At 39.4% G+C, this 15,101-nt stretch overlaps 5 protein-coding genes across 5 annotated transcripts in view; 3 read left to right on the top strand and 2 right to left on the bottom strand.

Moving 5' to 3' along the window:
• LOC112195769 (U2 small nuclear ribonucleoprotein A') overlaps window positions 1-1,253 on the bottom strand; it is a 3,588-nt gene extending 2,335 nt beyond the window's left edge. The window contains exons 1-5 of the mRNA XM_024335967.2: window positions 1,038-1,253; window positions 892-932; window positions 651-780; window positions 341-546; window positions 1-37 (exon numbers count right to left, since the gene is read on the bottom strand). The exon at window positions 1-37 is cut by the window's left edge and continues 128 nt beyond it. Of these exons, the coding sequence (XP_024191735.1) occupies window positions 1-37; window positions 341-546; window positions 651-780; window positions 892-932; window positions 1,038-1,119 (496 nt within the window). The 5' untranslated portion in view covers window positions 1,120-1,253. The remainder of the gene's footprint in view (window positions 38-340; window positions 547-650; window positions 781-891; window positions 933-1,037) is intronic.
• A 2,507-nt stretch (window positions 1,254-3,760) lies between these two features.
• On the top strand, window positions 3,761-5,859 carry LOC112200911 (hsp70 nucleotide exchange factor FES1). The gene is made up of 6 exons (XM_024341921.2): window positions 3,761-4,270; window positions 4,377-4,504; window positions 4,604-4,762; window positions 4,850-5,035; window positions 5,172-5,378; window positions 5,465-5,859. The coding sequence occupies exons 1-6, from the start codon at window positions 3,799-3,801 to the stop codon at window positions 5,483-5,485; spliced, it is 1,173 nt and encodes a 390-aa protein (XP_024197689.1). The 5' UTR covers window positions 3,761-3,798; the 3' UTR covers window positions 5,486-5,859.
• A 999-nt stretch (window positions 5,860-6,858) lies between these two features.
• On the top strand, window positions 6,859-9,727 carry LOC112200653 (DNA repair RAD52-like protein 2, chloroplastic). The gene is made up of 4 exons (XM_024341671.2): window positions 6,859-7,386; window positions 7,477-7,514; window positions 8,166-8,257; window positions 9,361-9,727. Exons 1-4 carry the CDS (start codon window positions 7,058-7,060, stop codon window positions 9,496-9,498), a joined length of 597 nt encoding a protein of 198 aa, XP_024197439.1. The 5' UTR covers window positions 6,859-7,057; the 3' UTR covers window positions 9,499-9,727.
• Window positions 9,728-9,768: 41 nt separating this feature from the next.
• Window positions 9,769-13,491, bottom strand: LOC112200650. Its single transcript, XM_024341667.2, has 10 exons — window positions 13,071-13,491; window positions 12,896-12,965; window positions 12,690-12,814; window positions 12,297-12,405; window positions 12,134-12,197; window positions 11,978-12,033; window positions 11,723-11,830; window positions 11,313-11,462; window positions 10,324-10,494; window positions 9,769-10,197 (listed from the first exon to the last, which is right to left on the bottom strand). Exons 1-10 carry the CDS (start codon window positions 13,295-13,297, stop codon window positions 9,961-9,963), a joined length of 1,317 nt encoding a protein of 438 aa, XP_024197435.1. The 5' UTR covers window positions 13,298-13,491; the 3' UTR covers window positions 9,769-9,960.
• Window positions 13,484-15,065, top strand: LOC112200651 (probable glycosyltransferase At5g03795). The gene is made up of 2 exons (XM_024341669.2): window positions 13,484-14,304; window positions 14,381-15,065. The coding sequence occupies exons 1-2, from the start codon at window positions 13,529-13,531 to the stop codon at window positions 14,865-14,867; spliced, it is 1,263 nt and encodes a 420-aa protein (XP_024197437.1). The 5' UTR covers window positions 13,484-13,528; the 3' UTR covers window positions 14,868-15,065.
• Window positions 15,066-15,101: the final 36 nt, after the last annotated feature.

Genomic DNA, 15,101 nt, shown 5'->3' with positions numbered 1-15,101 from the left:
CTTTAGATGCAAACAAAGTTTTTGCTTCCAATCTCTCCTGCCATCCATAGAGAACAATTAAATTTCCAGTTCAATTTGGGAAAACCACTGTCAGGAAAATGACAGTTGGAACTATTGTAACATTTTTACCATATTTCTCTGTAAAGCTAACTGTTTAATCTTACATGTGAGATTCAACTATACCATCATTGAGGCACAAAGTTGTGGTGTTCCTAGACTATACATTGCAGCACAAAGTTGTGGTATTTCATGAATATGTTATTACTAGGCAGCTGGTCTCAGAAAGTAGAACCAGGCCAAAAACAAGAAACATGAGTTTGGCACCTTAAAAAGGACTCACCTTATCTTTCACTTTCTTAAAATCCAGAACCCGAAGCGACTTTAATTTGTGAATCACGTACAGCCTATAATTGGGTTTCTTTGTGATGTTGTTATCCAACAGGCTAAGATACTGCAACTTTGAAAGGGATGCAAGAGGATCAATCTCTACCAAGTTCACTAGCCTGTTGTTGGTAAGTACTAAAGTATGTAACTTTGGCAAGAACTCTGCAATAAAAATAAAAAAAACAAACTAGGTATTAAGCACACAGAACAAACATACAGAGTACGAAAAGATAACAGTGCATACAAAGTTAATGAATTGAAGTTACCTCCAATGTTGGGATTGATGCGGGTAATTCTATTGTTATTGATAATCAAAGTACCCAAACGATTAAGATAGGGCAAGTTTTCCAGCTTCACAATTTCATTGTCAGACAAATCAATGGTGTCAAATTGGTCCTGTTCGGATTAAAAGCAAAACCCACTCAGTAACTTTAAGCAGCTCAACATAAAACCCAATAATCTAAACAACACTCAGGATAATACTTCTTTTAAAACTAAATTCCATACCTCTGTAGCTCCCAAGTTTTCGATTACAGGTATCTTATTACCTGAGAACAAAAAAGCGGAAACAGATAAATTCGCCAACCCTAGAACCCTAATGTGGGATCGGAATTTGGAAATTTCGAATGGTTCAGAGGAAAAAAAGCAAGTACCTCGAAGATCCAGCTCTCTCTCCTTAAGCGCATTGAAAAAGTGTGGGCTTTTCCATATCAAATCCGCAGTCAGCCTCACCATCTTCTTCTACTTTTCGCAGTAACCAGCTTCCTTTACTCTCCCAAAACCCTAAACCCCAAATTTCTGCTCCACTATCTGTGTAAGTCTCAGTCGGAGCTCCAAGGTCCACAACTTGAAAACCTAATTCTAATTTGCTACCGCCCTCAACAGTTGGTTATTTGTGCGCCTATTCTCGCAACGACGTCGTTTATCTTTTCGTTGAAATCAGCCGGGACGGTGTCGTTTTTTATTTTATTTTTTAAAGTTATGTTAGCGAGTTAGTAACACACTTACCTAATCAATATTCAGACGGAAGTCTATAGAGATATTCTAGAAAAGTTAAACTAATCCTCTGCCGTAGGCCCCTCAAACTTTGTGGCCAGCAGATGATGGGAGTTGAGACTCGAACGCTGAATCTAGAGTTTCATTCTAGACCGCTCGACCAAACCTACTGCACCAAGTGGTTGTTGCAGCCACAATTTTCTTTTTTTTCAATGAAGAAAATAAATTATAAAGAAAAACCCCTAATACAACCTAACTCATGAAAATTAAAATTAAAAACATTTAAAACACAAATGTTTAGCTAGCCAAATTGGCAAGTACATCAGCCACAAAATTTGCCTCGCATCAAACGTGTTTGAAGTTTGAACTCAATATTAGAGAATTGTGAAGCAAAATATTTGATGCTGTAAACGGGCAACCGGCATATGAATTTTCCAAAGAGAAGTGTTATGTTTTTTTTTTTCGATGACAAAATAAAAGACAACCAACTAAAACACAAAACCTCTGGGAACACCCCCTCCCAACCGATCCAAATAGAACGTTGGGGACACAACAAGGGAGAAACAAAAAAAAAAAAAACCAAACAAGGGGATTTTGATTATGGTGCGCTAAATTTACTAACAGTCGGCCACGGAATTTGCCTATCTATAAATGTGTTTGAAAATAATGGAATCAAATTATGAGGCCATCAAGTGCCATTTTTAATAGAGCCATCAATATTTGGTGGTTGCCATTTAATATGAAAATACTTAGACAAGTTTGGAAGAACAACTTTGGGATCAGCCTGTAAATAATTTGACTTTAAACTAAAGGCTTGAAAAACACAATGAGCAGGAGAATTAGTAATATTTTGGAAAATTACTTTGTTTCTACAGTTCCAAATAGACCAAGCAATTAGAAGAATGGAACCAAGATTGTCCTGATATAACGAAATACTACCAATATGATGAAGCCAATCAATGAAAGATCGATCCCAATGAAAAGGCTTAGGTGAAGTAGTATTATTCCAAACCTGTTGTGCAAATCGACAATGCATAAAAAGATGATCCACTGACTCCACACTCTATAAACAAAAAGGACATAGAGGCGAAACATTGTTATTATATGGAGCAATCTTATCCCTAGTTTTGAAGCCATTTCTGATCAAAGACCAAGCAAAAAGATTAACATTCGGAGGAATATTCAGTTTCCAAAGTTTAGTTAACAAATCAACTCGGGAATGGTTTGGCATATGTTGGATCTGAATCCAAGAAGCACTCTTAATTGTGAACTGTCCTGAAGCAGACTAACCCAAAACAAACCTATCAGGTCTAGGTTGAATAGGCAAAGGAATAGTTGAAATCATTTGGACAATATCCTGTGGGAGTAAATTGTTCAAAGCTGCAACATCCCAAGTCATATTTTGGATAAAGTGATCCACTGTAAGAGACCAATCTAATTTGTGTCTATTTGGCTCAGGAATAATGGAAAACAAAGGAAACGGAAGCACCCAGTTATAGGACCAGAACAAAATGGAACTACCATTCCCGACGATCCATCTAATCCCTTAGGATAATAGAGACCTAACATCTAAAACGCCTTTCCAGGCAAGAGAGTAAGAACTTTTTTTCCGAACAGTGAAAAAGTGATTTTGCTTAAGATACTTCTTAGCGACCAATTGCACCCACCAATTATCCGGTTGAGCCAACACTTTCCAACCAAGTTTGGCAAAAGTAACATGATTAAAATGGCTAGGTTGACGGACTCCTAAACCCCCTTTAGATTTAGGAAGGCAAAGTTGGCTCCAATCAACATGAGGTTGAGACGTGCCCAAGAAAAAAAAGATCTAAATTCCTTATTCAGTCTATCAGTGAGTCTTTTAAGATATTTAAAACAAGATAAGATGTGATTTGACATGCCTAAAAGATCGGACTTAAGTAATGTCGAGTAAGAGTATGAGATTTCCAACCTCCAAATTTCTTCTCAACTTTCACAACAAGAAAGATCATTAAAGTTAAGTAAGTCTTTCCAGCAAACAATATTCTGGACACCTAAATAGCGATCAATAGTAGATTTATGCTGAATTCCAAGACAACTAGCAATATCTCGCTTGACAGATGCTGAAATGTTAGTGGAGAAATAGATAGAAACTGTTATTTTATTGTCGATAAAATCTATCAATGTTTCGGAGTCACCGTCGACTTTGATTTTAGACAAAACAATTTTTTTACTTTTTTATTTTTTAAGAATGGTTTCAGCCACAATTAATTAAAAATTGAAAGACAAGAATTGCCACGTGGTCAAGCTCCTAACCACCGTCGGATATTTGATCAACGGCGATGGTTACACGAGATGACGTATTACTATTTTTCAGATTAAAAAGGGAGAGAGAGGAGCGGAGTCTCCTTCCAGAGTCCACTGAAGAAGAAGAAGAAGAAGATGGAGCTTCGGAGTTCATGGATGGTAGCGTTAACGTTGACGGCGGTGATGGTTACGGCCGTTACGGCAGACCGGAGTAATAACAAGTCGGGAGGTTTATACTGGTCAACGGCGGAAGAGGAGGCTCAGGCTCAGCTTCAGCCTAGGGTTGACGATTCCGCCGTGGACGCCGACTTCGACGCCGACGGAGGCTTCTCCTCGCTCGATTCGATGTTGCAGTGGGCGTTGGGTCACTCGGATCCCGATCAATTGAAAGAAGCGGCGAAAGAGGTGCAGGGATTGAACCCTTCCGACCTGAACAAGCGGCGGCTCGAGATAAAGCAGCTCATGGAGGAGCTCAAAACGCCGTCGGATGCTCAGCTGATGAAGGTGGCGATACTCGACCTGAAGAACTCGTCGTTGTCGCTCGAAGATCGGCACCGGGCTATGGAGGAGCTGCTGGAGCTTGTTGAGCCGATTGACAATGCAAATGGTAGGTTTGATTTGTGAGATTTTCATTTGTGTTTGCAATTAGGATTTAGGTATTGGAGTTTGTGAAGGAATTTAAGTTAGTGACATAGTTAATTTTGTGGTGTTAGATTTGAACAAGCTTGGAGGACTTGCTGTGGTGATAGGAGAGCTTGATCAGTCTGATTCAGAGACGAGGAAAATGGCTGCATGGATTATTGGGAAGGCTAGTCAGAACAATCCACTTGTGCAGAAGCAGGTATGCGTCGAATTTATGAAAGCACATATGCAGGGGTCTTTAGCTTTGGAGTTATGTGATTTAGACTATTTTGATTGACTGAATTGGAAATCATCTTAGGTTTTGGAACTTGGGGCACTGTCAAAGCTAATGAAGATGGTAAAATCGAGCTTTGTGGAAGAAGCCATTAAGGCAATTTATGCTGTTTCAGCCTTGCTGAGGAATAATATAGCTGGTCAGGAAATGTTCTATGAGGAATCTGGTGAAAAACTGCTTCAGGTAACTGATTAGAATGAGTAAAGCAGAGTGTTTGAAGTAGATGTTGCTGTCTGTTTTTTGTGTAACTGAACTGGCAATTGTGTTTAGGACATTGTGAGTGATTCGAGCATTGGTAACAGACTGCGCATAAGAGCTGTGGTTCTTCTGGGAGATCTTGCAGAGTTTCAATTAGGAAATACAGATAAGGACGAGCGGCCCTTTTTCAGTAATCGCATTTTCTTGAAGTCTGTTGTTGATCTAACATCAGCTGCTGATCTTCACCTACAGGAAAAGGTGTGAAAGGCTAGAATCTTCTTTTCAATATATCTTGTTTAAGAGATGCCTCAAGTATTGGTGTGCTAGGAAGTAGATAACTTTACGATCTAAGTAGGTCTAATATCATTTAGTCATTGTTTGCAATGGTATGCAGGCCCTCATTGCAATTAAGAGTCTTCTGCGACTCAAGACAACTGAAGCTCTGGTGTTTAAGGACTTTTGTGGGTTGGATGCTGCATTGGAGAGAATGAGGCAGCAGCTGCAGGACTTAATGGTAGAGGAATACCACAGAGATTATGCAATGGATGTAGAAAGCCTCCGCAGTGAAGTGCAGCTGATTTTCCAAAGAAAGCTGGAAAAGGTAGTAACTGGACTTGCTGGTTTTGGAGTGTAATTGTTTACTGATCCTGAGGACTTTTGTCTAATATCGCATGCTACAAATGACAGGTAACACGGATGACTGCATGATGTGAATGCAATCCACTCGATGAAGAGCACCTAACACACAACTGCAAAGATTCACTACTGCTCAATCACAGCCATTACTTATCGGCACAAAGCTGGACTGCGATAGTTGGTGTGGTTTAGGTACTGTCATAGTTAGTTAGATTACTTGGCTGATATGTCAGTAACGAAGATGTAGAAGTATCAAATGTATTAGTCAGCAAACAATAGAATACTTTTGTTTGGTTTTGCTTGACTTAGATGCATCTGGTGCTCTTGTAATTATGTCATGCTGCTGTCCATGGATCTGTACATGGCAAACATTTTGATATGATCTCCCTTGTGGGTAAGATACCAATTTGCTTGTAGTCATGGTTTGATCCATGAAACTTCCCTATTTGTCACAGGTTAACCACTCTCCTATGTCCATATCACCAGCTCAGCCTTGGTTTGTGACTTTGCTGAATGGTTGGATATGAGGTCAGATACTTTCTAGGTATCAATTTCGTACTAAACTATTGAAGTAGGTGGCGAGTGCTTGGCTATATTTCGTACTAAACTATTGAAGTAGGTATCAATTCCAACAACCATATTTATGTTTTTTGTTCCAAGTATTACTTGGCTATCTAATAAACAAGGACACTAGGTACTGTTGTTCTTTGTACAAGAAACGCAATTTTAAGGTGTCCAGCATGGAATTTGCAAGAATACGGCTTCATTATTTAGGATATAACTACAATTGTCCCTGTCCCATTGTTTACCACGTCTATTAGGGAGTTCTCATGCTTGAACTGTTGGACACTTTATAATTTTGGGTTAAATTCATTTCAATCACTCCTCTTAATTGATAGCTGGTTTATGCAAATCATTAACTTTTTAATTTTAAAGATTTTTAATTAATTAATTTATTTATAGTTCCTTCAAGGACATACGATATATTACATCAACAAGTGAAAATACATAAAATTTAGTCATTTGAGAGTCACACAATCTCTCACTTACAAAAGAAAAACTAATGCCACCACCAAATAATATTGAAAGGTGCCGCAATATATATTTTTTTTGGTCAACATTTTTATTTAATTTTCCTGAAATAAAATATAAATTCTGAAAATAAATGTCCCCCCTCTTTAATATTTGGACCGTTGGAAATAAATACAATTTTTGGGTTAGAAAAGTTGGGTACCGGTTAACCGTGGTTGGTGCGCAAAGGACATGAGAGGGGGGTAGGTAGGACTCGTTCCCAGAAGCGGACAGCAAAGGAATAAGTAGAATGAAGAAGTAGGTGATCACATCCATCCGAATCCATTCGGGTTCCGGGTCGGGTCAGTCACTGTCACAGTCTGATTGCTCCGGTCAGTGTACGACTATGTTAATAAAAAGCCTGTAACCTAAACAAGAAGCAAAGAAGGAAAGAAAAAAGCTCAAAAAAGGCCCGAGCTTTGAAGACACGTCTCTCCCCATTTTTTTGCTAAACCAAACCCATCAATCAATTCCTTTCCTCATTTCTCACCCACTCAGTTGCTCTCTCTCTCTCTCTCTCTCTCTCCCTGTTTTTGATCGCCGGAGGCACTAAAGGTCAAATCTTTGACCTCAATGGCTCTGCAGACCACGACTGCCGCCAATGCCCTGCTCCCAAAATCGGTTCTTTCTGTCAATTCGCCGAAGATCGAGGTCGGGAGAGTGGCCGGAGGTGAAGTCTGGAGAAGAAACCGAAGGGGGTTTTGTGTGTGTAAGAGCAGCGATGCTGGGAAGAATTGTGGGGTGCCCAATTCGAATTATGTGGTGCCCTTAGACAAATCGTTTTCGTATAACTCGTCGTGTATCACTCGGCCTCTGGCTGAGATTCTCAGGGACCTCAACAAGAGGATTCCTGATAACATCATCAGTACACCTCCCAGCACTCGCTCCACCTTCATTCCTTGGTGATTTTTCATTTTCTCTTGACTCTGGTTTTCGGGTTTTTTTTTTTTTTTGGTTGCGATTCTGAGCTGATTTTCTGTGTGTTGTTGTAGGTACCATGCGAACCGGATGCTGAGTTTCTATGCTCCTGGTGTGTGTCTTTACTTCAATTTGCTTGCAGTTTGCAAAATTCATTAGCACATGATCATGTGTTTCTTGTTAGAATTTTCGGCTAAGATTTTATTGCTGTCAAAAGCCTGATGCGTGTTTTAATTTGTTGCTCAACTGGTTTCCTTATCTGATTTCAACAAAGCAATAGATGCCTGCAACTTGTTTCAGTTTTGTGTAGTTGTACATTGTCGGTTGCAGGTTGTGTATTTTTGGCATATAGATTTTTTTACTTGATCTGTCATTCTAACATGGTATGATTTAACTTCCATATGAGTACTCTCTGTGGTGTCATCTTAGCATCCACATGTTTGCTTTTCTTTCAAAGTACATATGTTAATTGTCTGCAACCACCAACCGGGTACACTCACATGTGTGTTCAAAAGCTTGGCCCCTATAGTAGCTGGTAGTGAGACCTTATCTAGTTATTGCACTCATTCAAAACTTGTTTTCAGTTTGCGAAACCCCGAAGCCGGCATTATGGGTTGACCAACCCCGTATTCAAATTCGTTAGCAGGCAGTTTTCAAACCGTCATGTTTTCTACTTTTCTTTCAGCATTGCCATTTATTTAGCTCACTCTTATATATTTATAAGCCTCCACATATTATTAGTTGTTAACACTCTTCTTGGCAGGATGGTGTGGAGAAATCCGTGATGTAATATTTTCTGACAATGGAAGTGTGACTGTGGTATACCGTGTCACTGTACGAGGATCCGATGCAGAGGTCTGGCTCTACTATCATTTAGTTTAGTTTATTTATCGCAATATATATGAATTTTAACCAATAATACTATACATCTGAGTTTCTATCACGTTCTATCATACATTACCTTAGAAGTCTTTCTGTCATAACTGGAGATTGAAGTTCATTTTATGCGCTGGCATTAAATAGTCCACTCTCTGCCAATCACTACATAGGCAGGGTACCATCTCGCCCACCTTAGCTATGATTTTCAGTAAATAACCAAAGATGAACAATGAAATAGAACAATTAGGGATTTGAAATACTGGCCAGACTCTGATTTGTGTTGGCCAGTATGGTATAACAGATTGATGTCTTTATGTTTGAGAGTTACGCCGGAATATCAGATGTCATCAAGTTCAAAAAAGCAGGTTCCGGCAGAAACTTTTGCATTCTCCATGACAATTTAGTTCTGGCCCTCTACTAAGATTAGGCTGAAAGTAGTTGGTGTTTGACCCTTATTACTCTATGGGGCCTTTGATCTGGAGGGAAAGAAAAAAATTCAAGTATTAGGAAGCCCAAATTCATATTATTCATTTTGGCAGGGTAAGCTGGTCATTATCAAATATAAGGGATGCTGTAGTTGTCTATGCCTGTTTGCTCTGTCAAATTGGAAAACAAATTCTGGTGGTTGACTAGTACCATGAGTATTATGTCAAATCTTATGGCACATCCGCTTAGCATTAGTTAGAACACAAGTCAGAAGGTAATTTGGTGGTAGTAGGTTAGAGATCTATGGACTATAATTTTTTCATGCCTAAATTCCGCTAGCATGGGGTTGTGGAAGATGCTAAGCATGTTGAAATTGAGATGTCATAAATATAAGGAGTTGTTGATGTATAGTTCATGTAGCCAACTAACTTGAGGGAGGCTCTCCCACAAGTTGTGAAATTTCTATATAATGAAGAGTCCCTTTGCTCTGTTTGGTGGCTGGTGTGCTTTATAAAATTTGATAGTGTAACGACAATGTTAATTGTGATTTCACAGCAATGGAATCTTGTCATATTCTTTATCTCCACATACTCATATTGTATCCCTTGTGATAATCAGGTTCTCTAATCTCTTTTATGTTCATCTAACCACAGGCACACCGGGAGTCAACTGGAACAGTTTCACCCAGTGATGGCAACATTGTTGATCCAGTTGCTGCAGCAGAGGAAATAGCTTTCTGCAGGGCATGTGCCCGATTTGGCCTCGGCCTGTATCTGTATCATGAGGATTAGAGATGCCACTAGGCCAGATAGTAGGAGTGTGGACCTTGACCTTCTCCATGCGTCAACTTTTTGTTAATTAAGAACTAAGAAGTCAGATAGATTGCGCTTTCCTCTACGCATTGATGTATATATCTGGCAACTGAGTTGCCATATGGTCTTATATTATATGGTTTGGATTGGGGCAAGCAAATAATTGATCCTAATGATCATATTCATGCCTAATGCTATGAAAAATGGATATACGGTGAGATTACGATTTTATGAATCACAACTATATACACTAAAACAAGCTTGTATAAACATGTTTCATTTGTACATCCCTGAAATGACATTAAAACGAACAGTACAACCGAAACAAAGCAAAAGCAATTCTTTTAATTGGCCTATAAAATACCATATTCCTGTATACCTTGTATAAGGGAGATAAGAAAATTGCTTTCTAAGTTTCTATCATTTATATGGTACTATTTTTCATGGCTTCAAAAGCCTTGGACCTGTATTGGAAGCTATCCAAGATGCAATAACATTCACAAGAAGGTCTAGGTCTTTGGACACTTCTGCACGAAGGATCTTCGTTGAGTCTACGCCTAATGAGTTGCCCATTTCTTTAGCAACCGACTCCCATGGCGTTCCTACAGTGAGATTGGCCAACATCTCACTCCCGCGATTTACTGCATCTGCCATTGCTGGAGGCACATCTGGTATAGCCTGCAAGATAGAAATGTCATCTAAATTGCCGAGTCTTATGGATCCGATTCCAAATATGCATTTGAACCATAGATAGTTAAAAGTCATGTATATATAGTTCGACCAAAGAGTTGGTACAAGGATCACCTGTTGCAAAGGAAGCGCGTGATCTCCGGGCAATAGGCGAGTTGACATGTCTAGCATAGTGCTTATGGCTGAATCTGAACTTAGCACCTGTGCTAATACTGAAGTCTCATCAATTGTATCATCCTTGAATCTCACTAGAAGATTCCTGGAAATACCGTAGTATGATTTTATCTGGAGAAAGCATCAATAGGTGGATATTACAAGTGGGAAACTTAAAGAAAATTGCAGTAGATAGTCACTGTTTTCCTGTGGAAAACAGCTTTGATAAAATAAAGTCAGAAGGTACAACAGCAGAACCAAACAGCCACTTCTGAAACTTAAATGTCAAATATCGGCCAGCTAATAAACAAATACAGCAACGGCAGCAAATACATGATACTTAAGCACAAAAATATTAAGACAGAGTTGCTTTCTACCACAAAAATGAAAAGAAAACGTACATCTCTAACTTTTCTTGAACTGCTTTGAATTAAAAAAAAAAAAAGACAGAAAGAAGAAAACCATATCTATCCCAAAAGATTGCTGTACCATCATCCTATGCACTTTGCAATTGATCAATAGTAAAATTCTTCACATTAAGCCTTACTAGTTGGATACATCCATATCCTATTGGTTATATCCATATAAGGACTCGCTACTGACATAAATCACTGTTATGTTGTGTGTAAATGATCTCTCTTTTGATTACCATGAACCTAAAAAAACCTCCTTAACAGACTTTGGTAAATAGGCGTATTTTTGGGCTTCCAAAGAGGATATTTATTTCTTATGAAGCTTATATTCAGATTCTTACTGAGGCAGAATAGCTTTAGGTGTGAATCACAAAGTGCAAACAAATCAATATAAGGGGCTAATTGGATACAATCATAACAGCTAAGCAAATGGTTAAACTCCACCAATTGGTTAAATATTGTATGATAATAAAGAAAAGCTATCCAATAAAGTCTAGATTACTAGATTAACTTGTTAATAAATAAAGGTTTGCTTACAAGTCGCCGAGTCTCTTCAGGTTTTGGAGCAAAATCTTCTCTTCCATTGACTAAATCCATATACAAGGGTGGGAGCTGCTCCACTAAAGGCATAACTTGCTTCATGATGGGTGGGCTAAGGTTTTCAAATTGCCTGAGAGTCATTTCAGCCTGCAAGCATTTTCATAAGAATTGATGAGACATCTGTTCTGGAGTCTTTAATGCAAGTCAACAATTCTGAATAGAGAAGAAAAAGATATATAGTCTTGATAAACATGGTTACATGAAAAGATCCACATGTTGCAGCTTCATGTTATTTGCTAACAGTGAGTACATCCAATAACTTGATGAGAGGATAATAAGAAATCAATCTTTATGTAGCATATTTCAAAAACTTCTGTATATACCTATTAAATAAATAGTAATCTTACCCCTAGTCGAAATGTTGGTGATGCTGCGATCTGTGTTAAAATTGGTCCCAGGCTTTGGGCAACTGGAACAAGAACAGGTGAGAATATAGGAACAGCGGAGCTCGCCTCCTGTTAAATTGTGGAAGAGCCATATTTTTGAATCAAAAATGTTTTATAGAAATGGTTTTACAAAACATAAATCTTGGAATGATCCATTCTTCTGTGTGTCCTTTTTTGTTAGTTTGTTTCCTATTGGTAAGTTCTGAAGGTAAATACCCTGTTGTTGAATGCCATCAACACATTCCCATTTCTTTGAATAGCATATCTCGAACCTGTCCAACGATTTGACCAATGTATGAAATTTCTAAAGTACCAATCACATGCACCATTGAAAGAAGTGTGTCAGGAGAGAATACAAAATATTGGCTGTACCAATCAAAAGGTGGATGACAGATCCCAAAGAATGACCAACGCCGAAAATAGGAAGATCTTCAATCTGTACAACCAAGCACATCTTAGGTTTTGTTCACCTCTGTAAGAAAATAAAGCTGAACCAGAGGTGAAGAGCTTATGAACATAATGTAGAACAACTCACCGTGTCTTTGAGAAACCGATAACAACGATCAAACTTGAATTGAACTTCATCTGCAATGAAGAAGTGATCAAACCCACTAGCATATGGTGTTGCAATCACCAAAATTCCCCTACAGCAAACAATATGACTTGTTCATAAAATTTTAATACAGTTTACTAATAGTAGATTGACCGGCATCAAATAACTTAAAGAGTATAATAGACAACTGCATAACCAAATTCAATTTCTGATCCCAAAATAACAAAACTACACTCTGGAGTTCAAAGAAATCAGCTTATGTAACGCAACTGGGGATTTAAAGCACTCCCAAACACGAGAGCATATGATCATACAAGTCATCAAACCAATCAATTTATTTACTTAAAGTCAGCATCTACAAGAACTGAATCTCACTTCTCTGCTAGTCGCTCAAGAAAGAAACGGTAGGTGAGCTGAGGGGCAGCTCCAACAAATATACCACCAATAAAATGTACAACTGCCGTGGGTTTCAAGGTTTTCGGTTTCAGAACCCATGCTCCCTGAAATAGACAATAACACCTTCCTTACTAAAAAGGTCCCATGTGACGATCCATATAAGCTGAATGAAAATGAAATGATACCTCTATCTGACTCCAGTCACTCGAACCATTCCAACCACTCTGGGATTGCCTCACAGTCTCAGTAAGTAACCTGAAACAAGCAACAAGACAAGGATTGAATTCGAAACCACAACTTTATAGAGTAACAATCAAACCAGAATTCAAAACAAAACCAGCTTAAAACAAAAACAAAAACCTCTCAATCTCAGAGTAGAGTTGAATCCCAGTTGGTTGCGGCTGCGATTGTTTCTTGGCGGCTTCATCATCAAAGTTGCAGAAGACTCTTCCCCGGAGATGACGATGAGAATTGGGTAGGCTGATAACATGACTTTGCTGTTGAATCTCAAGCCTCTTCTTCAAAGATTGATGGGGATGAAGAGAAGGATAAGAATGAAGCTGTGCACTCCTAACCCAGCTAGCCATTCTTGAATAAAGCTTCAATCTTTCTCTTCAAAATTCAAATGGGGGCCGTCATCTTCCTTCTTCTCTTGCTTGTACATATAGAACTAGCCCAGGCCCAGCTTCACACGTCGTCGTTTTGTCGGTTACCAAAAAGGTCAGAGACCAAAATGGTAATAAATATAAAGAGGGAGTGAAAGACGGCAGCTTTGTTCATTTGCTTACTCTATTTTTCTCTCACTATTCACTTCTCTTATGCCAAGTGTGGATCTAAGAACAACAAGAAGAAGAAGCACCAAGATGAAAGCTTTGTTCTTGTACCTGAAGAAAAGGCCCAAACTGAAGCAAGGGGTCTTCCTTGCAATGGTGTTCTTGGCAGCCTCCTCGTTTTTATGGGTCGCAACCTCTCTCCTCCGCAACACCCATTACAGTTCCAACTTGGGTCTCTCGCCTCAATCCTCACTCTCTGATTCAAGCCCTTATCACAGCTTCAAGCTCTTCGCCGCCGACTTCAAGGACATGATCCGGAGCTTCAAGATCTACGTCTACCCCACTAATTCATCTTCCTTTGCTCAGATTTTCGACCCCCACCCAAACCCATTCGACCCCAAAATGGGAAACTACTTCAGTGAACACATGTTCAAGCTGGCTCTGATTGAGAGCCCACTCATTACCCACAATCCCGAAGAAGCTGATCTCTATTTCTTGCCGTTTTCGGTCAATCTTCTCCGAAACGACCCAAGGGTCCACTCGGAGGATGCCATTTCCGAATTTGTGGCTCATTACACCAATGAGATTAGCCAAGGGTTTCCTTTCTGGAATGCCTCCATGGGTTTGGATCATTTCTATGCTTGCTGCCACTCTGTTTGCAGAGAAGCCATGGCGAAACACAATGCCTTGCGCAACAATGCCATTCAGCTCACTTGCTCCTCCAGCTACTTTCAGAGGTTCTATGTCGCCCACAAAGACGTTTCCATGCCTCAAGTCTGGCCTCGCCCGCCTCAGCAAACCCTCAATCCCCCGAAATTGAGGTACTGATTCCATTTTCGCAATTGGGGTTTCAACAATGTGAATGATTACATGATAATGTAAACAATGTATATGCAGGGACAAGCTTGTGTTCTTTGCTGGGCGGGTTCAAAACTCGATTGTGAGGCAGCAGCTAGTGGATTTATGGGGCAATGATACTCACATGGACATCTTCTCCGAGAACCCATCTTATCCTTATGAAGAAGGGTTTAAGAGGAGCAAGTATTGCCTCCATGTTAAGGGCTATGAGGTGAACACTGCCAGGGTCAGTGATGCTATACACTATGGGTGTGTCCCTGTTATAATGTCGAATTACTATGAGCTTCCTTTTGCTAATGTGTTGAACTGGACCACATTTTCGGTCATCATTAACCACAATGAGGCTGCTTCGTTGAAGAAGACGTTGCTGTCGATAACAAAGAAGACTTACCTGAACATGTACCGGAATTTGTTGAGCGTCAGAAGGCACTTTGTTTGGCACAAGACTCCCAAGGGATATGATTCCTTCCACATGACTGCTTACCAGCTGTGGCTCAAAAGAGGGTCGCAGCGTCCATCTTTCTAGTTCCTGCTTTGTGATTCTGGGTTTTGGGTGTGTCCAAATTGCCACTGTGAGAAAAAGAGATGGATGTTTTTTGTGGAGTTTACACTTTTGAAGCAGAAACTCACCCTTGTATTGTATGCCATGTAAGCTTTGCAACCATAATTTGTTATACCTGGTGTGTATGATAACATTGAACGGAAAACAAGTTTTACATCTCGATTCCAAAGTGCAACATAAAATGAAAGATATGGCGGT

This window comes from Rosa chinensis, chromosome 4 (genome assembly GCF_002994745.2).
Source record: "Rosa chinensis cultivar Old Blush chromosome 4, RchiOBHm-V2, whole genome shotgun sequence".
NCBI lineage: Eukaryota > Viridiplantae > Streptophyta > Magnoliopsida > Rosales > Rosaceae > Rosa > Rosa chinensis.
Note: the sequence above shows the minus strand (reverse complement) of the source record. Positions and strands in the feature narration are given on the sequence as shown.